Raw genomic sequence first — 16566 nt, 5'->3', positions numbered from 1 at the left:
CTCTGCAGGGTCACTGTGGGCTACCTGTGGCCCTAGACAAGGGTCACACTTATGAAGGACCCTTTCCACACAGCACTGTCTGTTCTCAGGTTCTGGCAACCACTCCCTCCTCTCACACCTACCCGCCTAGGGTTAGCAACAGCTCGGCGGGTGATAATCCACATTCCCTGCCCACATCTTTGTAAACACTCTTAGTCCATTCAGACGGATATAACAAAATACCATAGACCGGGTGGTGTCTAAACAATAGAAATTTCTCATAGTTCTGGATGCTGGGAAGCCCGAGATCAATATGCCAGCAGATTCGTTGGCTGGTAAGGGCCAGCTTCCTAGTTCATAGAAGGTAGGAGCGGTGAATAAGCTTCCTGGGCCTCTTTTATAAAGGCACTAATCTCATTCCACCCTCCACTCTCATAACCTAATCACCTCTCAAACATCCCACCTCCTAATACTATTGCACAGGGATTAGGTTCCAACATATGAATTTTGGAAGGACACAAACATTCAGTTTATAGCATAATCCCTTTATTAAACGCTCTTCAAATCAGCCAATTTGGGTGTGCCACGCATTTCCTGCAGGAACCTGGCGGACCTCCCTCTGTACTCCCCACACTGCTCTGTTCATTATGCTCACAGGAGGCTTTGTGGGCCCAGTGGACCAGAACACAGGCTCTGGAGACAGCCCCGAGTTTGAATTCTACCTCTCCTATTTACTAGCTGCAATACCAGACTCGCATTACTTTACCTCTTTGTGCCTCCATGTTAGTCACCTGTAAAATGAGGACAGCAGTCCCCACCTCGAAAGGTCATTATAAGGATGGAGTGAGGCGGTCCATGTAAAAAACCTAATACAATGTGTGATACCTACAAACTGCCAGTAAGTGTTGATGACTTTTATTACATTGCTTTTTAAAAGTATGCAACAAGCCGGGCACGGTGGCTCAAGCTTGTAATCCCAGCACTTTGGGAGGCCGAGGCGGGTGGATCACGAGGTCAGGAGATCGAGACCATGGTGAAACCCCGTCTCTACTAAAAATACAAAAAATTAGCCAGGCGTGGTGGCGAGCGCCTGTAGTCCCAGCTACTTGGAGAGGCTGAGGCAGGAGAATGGCGTGAACCCGGGAGGCGGAGCTTGCAGTGAGCCGAGATCGCGCCACTGCACTCCAGCCTGGGCGACAGAGCGAGACTCCGTCTCCAAAAAAAAAAACAAACAAAAAGTATGCAACAATTATTAACTATATTCATCATGCTGCAGGTAGAGCTCCAGAACTTATTCATCCTGAGTGAAACTATTTTGATTATATTTCCCTTACTGTATTGTGAACTCTTGTTTGTTCTTTTCCAGATTTTTCTCTCTATAACTGGAGACCCAGAAGCTAAACCTGGATTAAAAGGACTTGTACCACAGGAATGGCACATGGGCCCCTGTACCCCCATGATGGTACTGGTTTCCATTGAGCCCAATTAAGGCCTCCAGTTGACCACAAGAGCTCCCAAGTGCAGGTGGGAGTTAGTACTTGAGATAGGAACCTATACATCTTCTCTGGCTTGGGTCTGCAGGAAGTGCGAAGGTGGTTGGTTGATGTGAATAGTGTCTAGTGGTGGCCTGCCTGGTGCAGCCATCTCCAGAAGACTGGGTCTCAGCTGCCACAGGGGATTCAGGACAGGAGACCATACCTACTGCAGGTGCCCCTCCACAGGTGTGTGTGTGAGCACTGAGGGGTCAGGGCCAAGCAAGTGTTGCGTCATCATCCCTAATGGTCGGCCCTGCCACCCACCATTTTAAGGGCATCAAGAGGACACCTGAGGGCTGCAAGGGGATGAGAGTTCCTGGAAGAAATGCCGGATGCTTCTTTTTTACGGCTCACCTAAAGCTTCTCCTGTATCTGCTCCTCACTGTGGAAGGAGAGGTTGGGGTAGCCTTGATAGACCTGAGTTCTAAACCCAGCCCTGCCACATCCTCGCCATGTGCCTGTGGGTAAGCCACTTTCCCTCCCTGAGCCTCTGCTTCCTCATTTGTAAAACATGCCAAGAACAGTATCTGTTTCACCAGCTGGCAGTGAGAATTAAATTGTTCAACTCCACCGACTCCCTTAGTGCCCAGCACACGGTTTGCACTTAGCAGGTGGGCACTTTTAAGGAATACGGCCTGGGGAGGGCTACTGGGACTCCGGGGAAAGAAGCAAGGCCATGCCAGACATCTCTGTCTCCATCTGAGCTCTGCACTTGGTTTTCCTGATGCCTGGTTTGTTCCCATTTGATTCTTATTAAGATTCTCCACCCCCCACCCCGCGCCCTTCACTGCCCTCTAGCCTGGCCAGCCTGAAGTTTTCTGGGAGAATGAAGGAGCTTCTCTGGTAGCAACCAGCCTAGGGCTCAAATCTAGCTTCTTCCTGGGGAGATATTGATTCCTGGAATCAATATCTGGATTCCGGAAGGGCCTGGAATCTCTGCCTGGAGTAGGCGGGTTTCTGTGTGTAGAGCAGAGGTTACCACGTCTGGGGGACTTTCCACCTTTATTTTACTTGGCCTGCATAGTGTTTTGGAAACATTTGAATTCATTGCTAAGATTTAGAAACCAGCAGCTTTCACCTGGCCCTGTGCTCACACTGCTGCCCTGGCAACAACAAGCTGGAGCTGGGTGTCCGCTGCCCCTGTAGTGGGGGCACGAGCTCTGTGGCTTGCCAGTTTCCACCTGGCTTCCTGGGCGCAGTTCCAGGGTTTGCAGCCTGGCCTCGTAGGCATGTGCCTCTGTGTCTTCAAGATAGAGGTAGCTGGACAAACTTTTGTGCATGTGTACGCAAATTCTAGGGTTCCTACCTCCCCGTTTACCCATCTACCGGCATCTGTACCCCCATGCCACAGATGTAACTCCTATTACTACAAATGAGCCATCTCGGCTCCCCTCAAAAGCCAATCTCTTTACTGTAAACTAGATCCCCCCTGCTGTGGTTTGAATGTTTTTGTCCCCTCCAAAATGCATGCGTTGGGAACTTTATCCTCAGTGTAACAGTACTGGGAGGAGAGACCTAAGAAGAGGTGTTTAGAATCTAGGCAGAGCTCTCATGAACGAATTCACGTCGCTATTAAAAGTGTGAGCTTGCAGTGAGCCGAGATTGCGCCACTGCACTCCAGCCTGAGTGACAGAGCAAGACTCCGTCTCAAAAAAAAAAAAAAAAAAAATGCTGGCTGGAGTGGGTTCCCTCTTCTCTTCTGCTCTTCTGCCACGAGAAGACAGAGCATTCAAGGCGTCATCTTGGAAGCAGAGACATCACGATCCAAACTGCTGGTGCTTTAATCTCCACCTTACCTGCCTCCAGAACTGTGAGAATAAATTTCTGTTCTTTATAGATACTCCAGTCTGTGGAGTTATAGCAGCACAAAACAGACTAAGACACCACCTCTCTTGACCACTCTAGGACACCATTCCAGCAATTTCCCAGATCTCTTCTACGTCATCACTTTTTCTTTGGGGTCATTTCTCTCAGGCCATGGTTATTTCTCCCATCTTAATAAAAACCTTCTCTTATCCCCACTTGCCCTACCAGCCACTGCTCTCATTCTCCGTGATCTTCTGCAGCTAAACTCCTCTAAAGCGTGAGCTACACCCATTGTCTCCAAATCATCCCCTTTCATTCACTTTTAATACCACTCCAGTCAGGCATTACCCCTATCACTCAACCAAAACTTCTCTGGCAAGATCAGTACTAACATGTGGCAAAATCCAAGGGCAAATTCTCAGGCTCACCTTACTCGGCCTGTCGGCACTGTCTGTCAGAGGCGACCACTTCCTCCTTTGGCTGCCGAGACACCTGACTCCACTCCTTTTCATTCTCCTTTGCAGGTTCCTCCTGTTCTCCTCATCTTCTTAAGTGAGAGTGCCTCCACCCTCAATATTTGGTTCTCTTTCTCCCTACCCTTACTCCCTCGGTGATTTCATTTGACTTCGTTTTTTAAATAAACCTACCTGTCAGCAACTCCCCAACGTGTACCTCCAGCCCAGGCTTTCTCCTGAACTCCAGGCTTATATGGGCCCCTGCTACACAGCTTCTCCACCAGGAGGTCTACCAGACACTAAAAACTTCACATATCCCAAATAAAACTGCTGATTGTCTCCCCCAAAAGCTGTTCCACCTGTACTCCTCCTTCTCACCAAAACCTGTTCCACCTGTGTTCTCCTAGCTTAGATTAGCACTCTGTGCTTCAATTGCCTGATATTTCTCACCACACCCACTGCTACCCACATGATCTTTTACTTGGTTAATTTTTAGAGACAGGGTCTTGCTCTGTTGCCCAAGCTGGCATGCCAGTGGCATGGTCATAGCTCACTGTAACTTTGAACACCTGGGATCAAGCGATCCTTCCCACCCCAGCCTCCCGAGTAGCTGGGACTATAGGTGTGCACCACCACACTGGGCTCAGCATGGTCTTCTTAGCTGGAATATTAATTACTACAGCCTCCTGACTGCTCTCCCTGCCTCCTTGCTTGCACCCTTGTAGTCTGTTCATATCACAGCAGCACAAGTCGATCCTGTCACTCCCCAGAAGGCTGTCTAATGATTCTGTCCCACTTGGAGTAAAGCCCAGAGTCCCTACCGTGACTATAAGCCTCTATACAAATGGGCCCCCTGTGTATTCACCCCTACCACTCTCCCCTCACTCCTCCTGCTGCAGCCATCTGGACTGTTTGCTGGTTCTCAAAAATGCTGCCATGCTCCCATCTTTGGAGCAGCCTTTGCACTGGCCCTTCTGCCTGGAACATTCCCTAGGGTGCCACATGGCTATGACCCTCAACCTCCTTCAGACCTTGTTTAAATAATACCTCTTCAAGAAACCCCATGTGAAATTCTGCCCTGCCTTCCTCTGACCCACCCTGGCAATCCTTACTCTGCTTTTTTTCCCCCTTAGCATGTCATCTTCTATGATATCATATTATGATTTACTTATTTATAATATTTATTGTCTGTCTCTCCCCCATCCCCAATCCCAAGTGCCTAGGCACAAAATAAGCACTCAATAAATATTTCTTGAATATATGGATTTCTAGGAAGGGCCAGGGCTTTGATAAGATTATCAGAGAGTTTGTGGTCCAAAAAAACATTAAAAAAAAATCAAAACACCAAAAACTTCCAAGGAGTAAATATGTTTGGGGAAAAAAACAAACCACACATCAAACCCCCACTATTCCAGTCCTCAAAGAACCTTTCTGAGCAGAGACACAGCAGTAGAACCAATATATGTATTGCCTTTGGTTTCTCCCGATTCCTTCCTGATAATCTGTTGTTCTGGTGTGCATGACTGTGGAAGTGTTGGGCGTTCCCTCCCCAGTCTCGGGAGACCTTGAATGCCGGCTGGACAGCAGCTTCTAGACACCGTGAGAGAGCTCCCTCAGCAGCACATAGAGAGGAGAGAGACCATGAGATTTACCACGCAAAGCGGGCACTGTATGTGAAGTACATGCTGGTAGCAGCAAGAACAGCGGTAAATACACAACAGAAAATAACCATCTTTGAAATGACAAATGGGACACATTATCTAAGCACTAACACCTAAGGAGGTGGCTGCCCAAGCTCTGGTGGGCAGCTCCTCAGGAGAGAGAGGCTGACTTCTTTCCGGGTTGCCTGGTCTTCAGTCCTTGTAACTTTTCGTCTTTTAGCGCCTTCAGGAATGTATCTGCGGGAGAGCAAAACAAACTTAGCTGTAATAGAGATAAGGGCTTTTCCTAACACTTCCAAAGCAAACTCTTGGGAAGCAACTGTGCTTCCTTGAACCTAAAACCCCATTTCTGATCCAAGATGGGAGAGAAAAAAAACAAAAAACCGAAAACTCTGACTGTAAAAACATGTAACTGGTTCTGACTGTACATGCAACACATCCAGTTACATGTGTTTTTACAGTCAGAGTTGCTAAGTCCTGGATTTCTTCTTCTTCTTCTTCTTTTATTTTATTTTATTAATTTTTTTTTTGAGAGGGAGTCTTGCTTTTTCGCCCAGGCTGGAGTGCAGTGGCACAATCTTGGCTCACTGCAACCTTGGCCTCCTGGGTTCAAGCGATTCTCCTGCCTCATCCTCCCGAGTAGATGAGATTACAGATGCGTGCCCCCAAGCCCGGCTCATTTTTGTATTTTAGTAGAGACAGGGTTTTACCATGTTGGTCAGGCTGGTCCTCAATGATCCTTATGTTGGTCAGGCTCCTGACCTCAAATGATCTGCCCGCATTGGCCCCCCCAAAGTGCTGAGATTACAGGTGCCAGCCACCACACCCGGCCCCTGGATTTCTTAACTATGTATTTGGTTAAGATTTCTTAACTATGAATACATACATGATACGATGTATTCATATTACATAATATGTATTCATTATTATGTATTACATACATAATACTATGTATTCATATTACATAATATGTATTCATTATTATGTATTACATACATAATACTATGTATTCATATTACATAATATGTATTCATTATTATGTATTACATACATAATACTATGTATTCATAGTTAAGAAATCCAGGACTTAGCAAAGCCCAGTTTTTCTAGGGACTGTTTTCCTTCTATGGCTATGAGAAAGGGTGCATTACAGTGTGTCTGATGAACTGAAGACCATTTCCATGGCCACGTGGACCTAAGCATTTAGGTTATTTCATACTTCCCTTCTCTGTGTGGCAGGGGAAGCCAACTTAAGCCGTTATATACAATAGTTGGAATGATCTTTTTAGAACTATCTGCCCTTTTCCAGTGGTCAAGGACAAGCCTTAGCCAAAACAAGTGATGGGAAAGACAAAGTCTGCAGGACAACCTACCGCTACTGAAAGTTCTGCTTTGCAATAGGTCCTTCTTGGAGTACAATGCATTCAACAACTTTACCCTCCAACAGGGAGGAGTCATTCAGCTAGTAGTCTAAGGGATCCTGCCCGCATCAGCACACCTGGTCTCCCCTGGTCCAGAGCCCTAAGATTTCAGACCTAAGACTAGATATCAGCCCAGGATCCTGGTGAGAGAACTGCCGGTGCCAAGGCCACAGAGTCCCAGGTGGGCTGCCCTCCAGCATTAAGAAGTGGAGTGTCCCAAAGCTGCCCAGGAAACGGCCTTGGGCCTTGTGGTTCTTGCACAACTCCCACTTCCCCCTACAGACAACTGACAGTCACCTACTTCACCTTCCCCCCATGGAGAGCCCCGGTTTAAGACCAAACATTAAAGCTTAGGGACTGTCTGTGGTGGGTGGAGCTCCAGAGTACAGGGTAAGAGGATGACTGTGCAGGAGGATTAAAGTTCGGGATGGGGTGGTGGTGGATGGAGTTCCAGGTGTGGAGGCTCAGAGTCCAGATTACCCAAAGGGTTTAGGATGGAGGGAGGATGGAGTTTGGGACTAAGAGGCTCATGAAGTTCAGATCTGTGGTGGGGGGAGGAGTCGGTTGAAGTCCAGGATAAGGGAGTCTGGGTGCTAGGGGATAGATTTTGGATCTGGGACTACTGGGGGCTGGAGTCAAACCAGGCTACATTTCGGGGCGGGGCATGGAGCCAAGGAGGGAGCCAGGGCAGGCTAAGGCTGGGCTCGGTGGCCCTGACGAGGTCACGCACAGCGCTGGGAGTCGAAGCCGTCCCCAGTGATGGTGAGCAGTTCCAGCTCCTTAATCCGGATCTCCAGCTCGCACAGCTCCTCGGGGTGAGAGGCAGAGGCGAGCCTGGGGGTCGAGGGGCGGGGGGCCAGGGGCGAGGCAGCCACCTCAGGCCCCGGCGGCGGCGAGCAGAAGAAGCGCAGAGGCTCGTAGGGGATGGAGGCCAGGCCGGGGGGCCAGGGCGAGGGCCAGGGGCGCTCGCCGGAGGGACCCAGGCCGGGTGGTGGCGGGGGCGGGGGCGCCGGGGCGAGGGGCGCCTGGGGCAGGGACCCGGCCCCCGCCGCCCCACCCACTGGCGCCCCGCCCGCCTTCAGCGGTACAAAGAGCTTCTTCCAGATGTTGAAGTCGCTGAGCGGGGACGAGGAGATGCCGCGGTCGTAGAGGGACGGGAAATAGAGGGGCGGGGCCGACCGCTGGCTCATGGTGGGGCTGTGGCTGCCGCGCCGCCCCTTTGGCATCGTTTGAATGAGGGTCTGCGTGGGAGGAACCCCGCGCCGGGAGACGCGCGCTCAGGCCCCGAGTCGCCGGGGTTTCGAGGTTCCACAAGCCCCGCCCCGACGGAGCGCGGCCCCACCCTTTCGCCTCAGCCCCGCCCCGAACAGGCGGGGTTCCAAAGCCCGGACGACCACGTCCCGGAACGTGGCCCCGCCCACCGGCGGCTGGCCGCGCCCGCAGTGAGAAAGCCACGCCCCCTGGCTCGCCTCGTCTCGCCTCCCGTCCCTCGACTCTGCCCACCGCCTCGCTCTGGCTCTGCGACGCCCCTGGCTCCCGTTGTCATATCCCAGCATACCCTCATCCAGAATAGGGAGCGGGCCAGGGCTGCGGGAGAAAGCTTGCTTCAGGCTTCCTCTCTTTCTCTCATCAGGGAGAAAAGTATTTCCTAGAAACCTGGCCTCTGCACCAGCAAACTTACCTCATTGCCTCACAGGCCGCGCCCACAGCAAAGAAGTCTGAGAAAATCAGTGTCTGATTTTTCATCCACTACTGTGGGAGGCAGACAAAGGAGAAGAGGATTGATTGGGAATGGCCGTTAGAGCCAACCCATGTATCTGCCAAACTTCAGCAGTGTTGAGGAAGATTCTAGAAAAGGGGATCCTCATCTGGTTTGTAACAGATCTGAAGGAGTGTTTTCAGTGAAATGCAGTTTAGTTCTTTTCCAAACACAGATATCACCAGGAGCTAACAGGCAATGAGCTAACCACCAAAAGGAAATCCTGTCCGCCCTACCTCAAATACCTCACCCATTGCTTATGAGCGATTTGGACATTTTGTCTAAAGGACATGACAGCTCATTTATGTGAGTAACCTGTATTAGCCATAGACTGAGGGGAAATAACTAATACATTTTCTTGAGAGCCTCTGCCTAATGATCACTGGTATGAATAGTGATGGGTGGAGAATAGTGATGGGTGGAGGCCAGTTAAAGAGTCAGTATCAGCTTCATGAGTTAAATATATATATATGCATATGTATCTGTACACACAGTGCAAAGTGTGTGTGTGTGTGTGTGTGTGTGTCTGTCTCCAGCAAAGTGGAGAGAGTCAGATATTCAAGCTGGGTAGCCTTGGACAAGTTGCTTGACTTTTAAGTAGATTTTCTATAAAATAGAAATAAGAAAACCAGGCTGCCTCATAGGGTTGTGATCAGACAGAAGACAGAACAGTGTGTGTGAAACACTTCAACTTGGACACTTTGTCCAAACACAAGAAGCAGCTGTCCCTACTAAGGGGCATGTCTGAAACTGGGAAGCTTTTTCTTCCCACACTGAGCTTCCCACACTTAGTTGTCACACGCAGTATTTGCACTCTGACTTTGGCAGCCACCCATCATTGTTTATTCATACCAGTGATCACTAGGCTGAGGCTCTCAAGAAAATGTATTTCCCCTCAGTCTATGGCTAATACAGGCCACATGCGATAGCTCAGCACCCAGCCTGTAATCCCAGCACTTTGGGAGCCTGAGGTAGGGGGATCTCTTGAGGCCAAGAGTTTGAGACCAGCCAGGGGCAACATAGCGAGATTCTGTCTCTACAAAATAATTTTAAAAATTAACCAGGTGTGGTGGCATTTGCCTAGAGCCACTCAGGAGCTGAAGTGGGAGGATTTCTTGAACCAAGGAGGTTGAGGTTGAGGCTGCAGTGAGCCACAGTCACAGCACTGCACTCCAGCCTGGGTGACAAGGCAGGACCCTGTCTCAAAAAAAAAAAAAAAAAAAATCCTTATCTTCCATTAGCTTCCCCCGTATATTTAACTTCCTGTAATTTACTGCCCCAGAAGCTCAAACCTCTTTTCCTTTGCCTTGTCACTTTTCTACAATCGCCCATTGTTAAAATTGTATATAAGCTCTCAAGCCACTTCTTTGGGTTTTCACTTTGTTTCTGTAAGAACCCCATGTACCTGTGTAATAAACTTTGTCTTCTGTTAATCTGTCTTTGTCAGTTTAATTCTCAGGCCCCAGGCTCTGAACCTAAGAGATTAGAAGAAAAATTTTTTCACCCCTACAGAACCACAGTAATGGTAACAACAAGGGTTTTGGACTCAGACTTGGGACCAAACCCTGTATCCACTATGTATTTGGCTGTGCGGCTGAACCTTTCTCAACCTCATTTTTTCATCAATATAATGGGAATAGTAATGGCATCTACTTGCTTAGGTTGGCAAGACTAAGCGAGACAGTTTAAGTACCTGGCAATGGCTTGTGTTCAACATTAGCTCTTATGATTACATATTGAAGGCCCTTAGAAGGAAAAGAGATTTTGCATTATATTTTTTAAATGAAGCAATAAAATCATTTTTTATGTATATATCTAGTTGCGGAGAAAAAATTACAGCTTTTTCCCCCTTACTCCAAGATAATCTAAACAGATTTTACTCTGGATGGCTTAATTATAACATAATCCATGAAGTTATAGCCACGGGGTTAAGTAAGAAGTTGATGACAAACTTGGTTTCTCTAACATGTATGCAAGAAAACTCAGGTGCCGCAATGAACACTGAGATAAATTGCCGTCAGGAGGCGAAGTCCCTATGAGGTAATAATAAACCCACGAGGTTAAGGCAAAACCCTACGGTTGTTTCTGCAAACAAATGTCCAGGAAACTCAAGTTGGTGATGAAAGAACAGTCTTAAATTCAACTTCAGCAGAACCTTTCCCTTCCTGGGCTCCAAAGCACTATGTCACCTACATCTCCACTCAAATGCCCCATTAAGTACCATCCTGTTGGAGCTTCCTAATGCCCCTGCTCCCTGGCTTCATTTGGAACCAACTGAGAGAGCCACATTAGTCCCTCTTCGTTGATCAGGGTCAGTTGGAGGATGTAGCTGTCGGCCTGGTAGCCAGGTGGGATTGCTAATCTTCCACCTCTACCTTAAGCTTACCCAGTGTGAGGCCAGGTTAGAAAGTCACAGGCCTTGGCAGCAGGGTGAGAGCCTTTACTGTCATAGTGAAGAGCTTGCCAAGGACAGGACTGATTCTTCCTCCAGCCTCACCGATCAGGGCAGTCATTGTTCCGTTGTCAGGAGGAGAGAGGCCAGAAGGGTCACACTGAAGAAATGTGACATGAGGGTGGAGGTTCCTGTCCAGCACTCTTACACTATTTAACCAAGGCTGACTCACTGCAGTTGGCACCGATTTTCTATTGCCACAGCCCTCTCCAGCCCGGAGGGCCTGGAGTACCTGAGGTGCTGTTTGCCGGGTTCCCTTGGTCCTCAGACTGCTCCCTTCAGAGAAAACACAGAAAGCCTTCTCTGTCCCAAGGAGCCCCCTTCCCTTCCCTCACTCCAGGTCTGCATCTGGACACACTGTCAGCCATCAGACCCTGACCAGGTGCTCAGCCTCTTTAGGGATCTGTCACAATTTGCCGTGCCCGGTGGCTCGGGGCAGCCTTTGGACATGTAGTGCTTGTGTCTTGGAATACAAGAGTTGTGCCTGAATCTGGGACTCTCTGTGGCCCTGGGAAAATCACATCAGCTCTCTGAACCCCAATTGTCTCTGATATATAAAATGAAGACAATATCTACTTCATAGGGTTGATGTATTTGATGGACATATGTATAAGCACTGCCAGGGACAACTAGTAGGTGCTCATTGAAGTGTGGCTAGTTATTATACAGTTACACATGGATTCCTTAATTCCCCATTAAGCCCTGGTGAATGAATGAGGAAAATGCAGCAGGGGGTCCATCCTAGAAAACCCAACCCACTCCAGATAACTGCGCCAGCCTCACACCTGAAAAGCTGCTTATTCGACCTGCTGAGGACACAATGATAAACACACACAAGACGCTACTGTGTCCCAGACACTTGTCTTAACTCATTTAACTTTTCTAACAACCCTAAGCCTAGGGTTCTCATTTTCCAGATGAGAAAACTGAGTAAGGTTAAGTAACTTGCCTGAGGGTAGCTGATTAGCATCAGAGCTGGCATTTCAAATAGGCCAGCTCTAGAGGCCAACGTGTTTGGACAGCCTCCAAATTGTCACCCCAGCCTTCAGGGCAAGGCTGCACGCATGGCCTCTAATCTCCTACCCCTCTTCCTGGCAGGAGGCTGGCTCTGACTGGAGGTTGTTTGTGCCACAATTTAAGGACCAAGCTATTCTGGGAAGCCCAGAACAGTCTTTCCTTTATTATTCATCTCAGTTAACCATTGTGTTGGTCTGGACTTGGGGGTGCAGGCATTCCCATCTCCCTTTCAAGAAAGTTTTTAAAAAATGCAGACCAGCCTTTATTCTTGTTTTCCCAGGCAAATGTGGTCCTATGTACTTGCAGAGTAAGAATTAAAAAAAATAAACCTGAGAGGTAGTTTAGTGGAATAGGGAGTACTGAGGCCTGGAAGATGAGGCAGCTGGGTTTAAGCCCCATTAACCGGCATCAACTAGGCATGCTACCTTGGGCAAAATAACTGTAGCTAACACGTAGTGACCACTTACTGTTGTGCATTCTCATGTTATCCTGATAGTAATACTTACAGGGTAGGTCTGTCAGAATTTTCTGTCCACAAGCAACAGAAGCTTACACTGAGAATTTATTGGAGGGCTTTGAGACAGCTCATGTAATTGAAAGCTCTTAAGAACTAGGTTTAGAAGGTGCAGAGACCAGGGCAACTTCAGGGATCCAGGTAGCAGGAAGGAATCGGTGGCCTCTTTGGTATGGCCACTGTGGTGGTAGACACTGTCTACCTTGTTTGCTGAGTCTTCTGGCTTTCTTCCACTCTTCCTGCTCTTGGACATCAGACTCCAGGTTCTTCAGCCTTTGGAATCTGGGACTTGCACCAGTGGCTTGCCAGGGGCTCTTGGGCCTTTGGCCACAGACTGAAGGCTGCACTGTCAGCTTCCCCAGTTTTGAGGTTTTTGAACTCAGGCTGAGCCACTACTGGCTTCTCTCTATCCCAGCTTGCAGACGGCCTATTGTGCAACTTCGCCTTGTAATTGTGGGAGCCAATTCTCCCTAATAACCTCCCTTTCATATATACATATATCCTACTAGTTCTGTCCCTCTGGAGAACCCTAATATATGAATCATAACTCTTAAGTTTCAGTTCTGGCCATAGCATCATGTCACACCAACATCAGCATCAATATTTTAGGTTGCCTAATTAATGTACCTGTAAACCTATAGCCAGCTTGGGTGGGGCTAGTGAGAGTCAGCGCCAGCATTGATCATATAGAATCAACCTACTGGGGTTGGCCACGTTGTATGTAGCCACGAATAGCAAGTACGGGAACAGCAACATCCCTAGGGAAACCAATCACAGAAAGGCAGCTCACTACCCCACAGTAAAAAGAACCTGAGTTTCCCAGTTCAGTCCCCTGCTGGGTGCATGCTGCCCCTCCCATCTCCCAGAGGCTCTGGACCTACACAGCTGTTGAAAAAGAGAAAACGTCCTTACCTACAATGAACCATCAGAGGCACCCACCTAGACATTAAGGTACTGTGGTCATTTATCTTACCCCAGAATAACAGGAGTGTGTATAAACAGGAAGCTTTAGTTTAGATAAATGAGTATCCATTATAAAAATTTTATATTGAATAACCTGTAAGTAATTTGAAAAAGAGACATCTGGCTAGTTTTCACTTATGTCTAAGTCAGTGGGGGTAAATGCATTGTGATTCACTGTAGGTTTTAGACTCTTACAGCCTTAACAACCCTGTAAATCCATAACTAGCATCTTCCTATCTGGCAGACCCTTTACAAATGCATTACCTCAAGCTTCACAACAATTCTTTGAGGTAGGCATAGAAAGTGAAAGTTCAGAAAGGTTTTTTTAAAAAAACAAACAACTTGTCCAGAGGCATAGCCAATTAGTGGAAGAGGGTTTGAACCCAGGTTCCTAACTACAAAAATCAACGGATTTAACTGCTGCTTCCTGAAATGAAATATCTACAAGTAGCAGGCATAGAGAAACAGACTGGCAGATAGTGTTTTGAAATGATTTTCTGTTTCCAGGAAGGCCTAACTAGGTCCTGCTCACCTCACGCTACTGCATAACTTCCCAGTAAAAAAAAAAAAAAAAAAAAAAAAAATTGCACTTTATGTTTTCGTTTCTAAAAAGAGGCAGAAACTGATGTCTCCAAAGTAAAAAAGCACCAGGGACCCATTCTAGACTTTCCAAAGTTAGGCACATATTAAGAAGAGTATGCAAAATAGGCAGAGAAGTAGACTCGCTGACCTGAGGAGCTGAGTGGGAAGCATGGACTTTCCAACTTACCTAAGTGACCTTGAGCAATCCAGCTAACTTTGCATAGTTTCCCCTTGTGTAAAGTGAGGTTCAAGTACAGATGAAAATGTATATAAAACATAGAGCTTAGAACCCTGTACCAGAAAGTTGCCCTCATCACAATGAATGTCAGTTAGTACTAGCTCCAGCCAGCTGCTCAGCCCATCGAGAATCCCTCAGGCGGATTTGTTAGCATTAGTTCAGATCTGTTAGCAGCAACAGAAACTAATGTGAGCTAGTAGACTTTGAACACTGCTAAAGGACTTACCAAGAGAACTCAGATGTACAAAGCTGGTTAATTCTGTCAAGAGGCCCAAAGTCTTGGGCAGACTCTTATTTTTTCAGGACACATGTGACCTAAGACATGAGGGCTAACTGCAAGGACACAAGAAAAATATACCCATACCTTGAGGCCCCCAGTACATTCAAGACTAAGTTTGGCAAATGGATTAGCATCTTTCAGGAAATACCATGAGCTCCACTTATCTACTCATCAGGTGTACCTTGCACCCCTAGCTCATCCCCCCAAGGGGACAATCCAATGGGCTTATCACCACCCAATACTGAACACTATGACAGTTCCTGTAAATCCAGATGAGTGGAGGGCACAGGGTATTGGCTCTCGAGCAGAGAGCCAGTAGGCACGACTGGCATTCGATTCCTAATGCCCCTGCTCCCTGGTTTCATTTGGAACCAAATGAGACAGACACATGAATCCCTCTTTGTTGATCAGGGTCAGTTGGAGGATGTAGCTGTCGGCCTGGTAGCCAGGTGGGCTTGCTAATCCTGCACCTCTACCTTAAGCTTACCCAGTGTGAGGCCAGGTTAGAAAGTCACAGGACTGGCCAGGCACAGTGGCTCATGCCTGTAATCCCAGCACTTTGGGAGGCCGAGGCGGGCGGATCACGAGGTCAGGAGATCGAGACCATCCTGGCTAACACGGTGAAACCCCGTCTCTACTAAAAATACAAAAAATTAGCCGGGTGTGTTGGCGGGCACCTGTAGTCCCAGCTACTCGGGACGCTGAGGCAGGAGAATGGCGTGAACCCGGGAGGCGGAGCTTGCAGTGAGCCGAGATCGCGCCACTGCACTCTAGCCTGGGGCACAGAGCAAGACTCCGTCTCAAAAAAAAAAAAAAAAAAAAAATACAAAAAAATTAGCAGGGCATGGTAGCGGGTGCCTGTAGTCCCAGCTACTTGGGAGGCTGAGGCATGGTGTGAACCCAGGAGGCAGAGGTTGCAGTGAGCCGAGATCACGCCACTGTACTCCAGCCTGGGCAAGAGCGAGACTCCATCTCAAAAAAAAAAAAAAAAAAAGAAAGTCACAGGACTTGGCAGCAGGGAGAGAGCCTTTACTGTCATAATGAAGAGCTTGCCAAGGACAGGACTGATTCTTCCTCCAGCCTCACCTATGGGGCAGTCATTGTTCCGCTGTCAGGAGGAGAGGGGCCAGAAGGGTCACACTGAAGAAATGTGACATAAGGGTGGAAGTTCCTGTCCAGCATTCTTACACTCTCTATTTAACCTAGGCTGACTCACTGCAGTTGGCACTAATTTTCTATTGCCACAGCCCTCTCCAGCCCGGAGGGCCTGGAGTACCTGGGATGCTGTTTGCCTAGTACTGTACATGTCTTTACATTACAGTACTGCCTTTGGGTCCAGGCACTCAACCTTGTCTATGGCATGAGTCAGAGCAACTTTTTGCAAAAAGCAACCCCAAAGTTTAAGGCCATTTATATTACCCTTGTTGATTTGGACAGCTTAACAGCCCCATCTCCCCATTTAGTGGTACCCAGATTCTGCTTTAGAGGACTACCTTCTTCCCAATGTAGTCTGGCCAAAAAGTGGGTACATGATACAAGATAGCAGTAAGCCAGTCTCATCCTAGAATCTCAATCCTGAGAGAGGCTTCCAAAACTGTCGACTCCTGGCTTTCTGGAGTTTGGCTGAATTCCCCACCCCCTCGCCCCCAAAAAAGTTCCCAGAAATTCATTTTCTGCTTACATTCATCAAAATTGATTCTCATTCCTTAGAACTCACATGAAATGAGCTTCTTTGCTCAGCCGGTGGCTGTGGGCATGGTCAGTACTTCCTCAGGCCAAAAAAAAAAAAAAAAATCCTATTGAGGAAAGAGTCACACCTAGTATTTTGTCTTGAAACAGAGGATTAAAGATGATGTAAGGAAAGACACTGAGCTAACAGAGAACACAGAGCACCAAGGTATTGC

At 47.9% G+C, this 16566-nt stretch overlaps 1 protein-coding gene across 1 annotated transcript; it reads right to left on the bottom strand.

The window, feature by feature from the left end:
* Nucleotides 1-5422: 5422 nt before the first annotated feature.
* On the bottom strand, nucleotides 5423-8169 carry C6H11orf91 (chromosome 6 C11orf91 homolog). The gene is made up of 2 exons (XM_055281986.1): nucleotides 7588-8169; nucleotides 5423-5673 (listed from the first exon to the last, which is right to left on the bottom strand). Exons 1-2 carry the CDS (start codon nucleotides 8081-8083, stop codon nucleotides 5588-5590), a joined length of 582 nt encoding a protein of 193 aa, XP_055137961.1. The 5' UTR covers nucleotides 8084-8169; the 3' UTR covers nucleotides 5423-5587.
* Between the last annotated feature and the right edge of the window lie 8397 nt (nucleotides 8170-16566).

This window comes from Symphalangus syndactylus, chromosome 6 (assembly GCF_028878055.3).
Source record: "Symphalangus syndactylus isolate Jambi chromosome 6, NHGRI_mSymSyn1-v2.1_pri, whole genome shotgun sequence".
Taxonomy (NCBI): Eukaryota; Metazoa; Chordata; class Mammalia; order Primates; family Hylobatidae; genus Symphalangus; species Symphalangus syndactylus.
The sequence above is the reverse complement of the archived record's forward strand: the minus strand, read 5'-3'. Positions and strand labels throughout refer to the sequence as shown.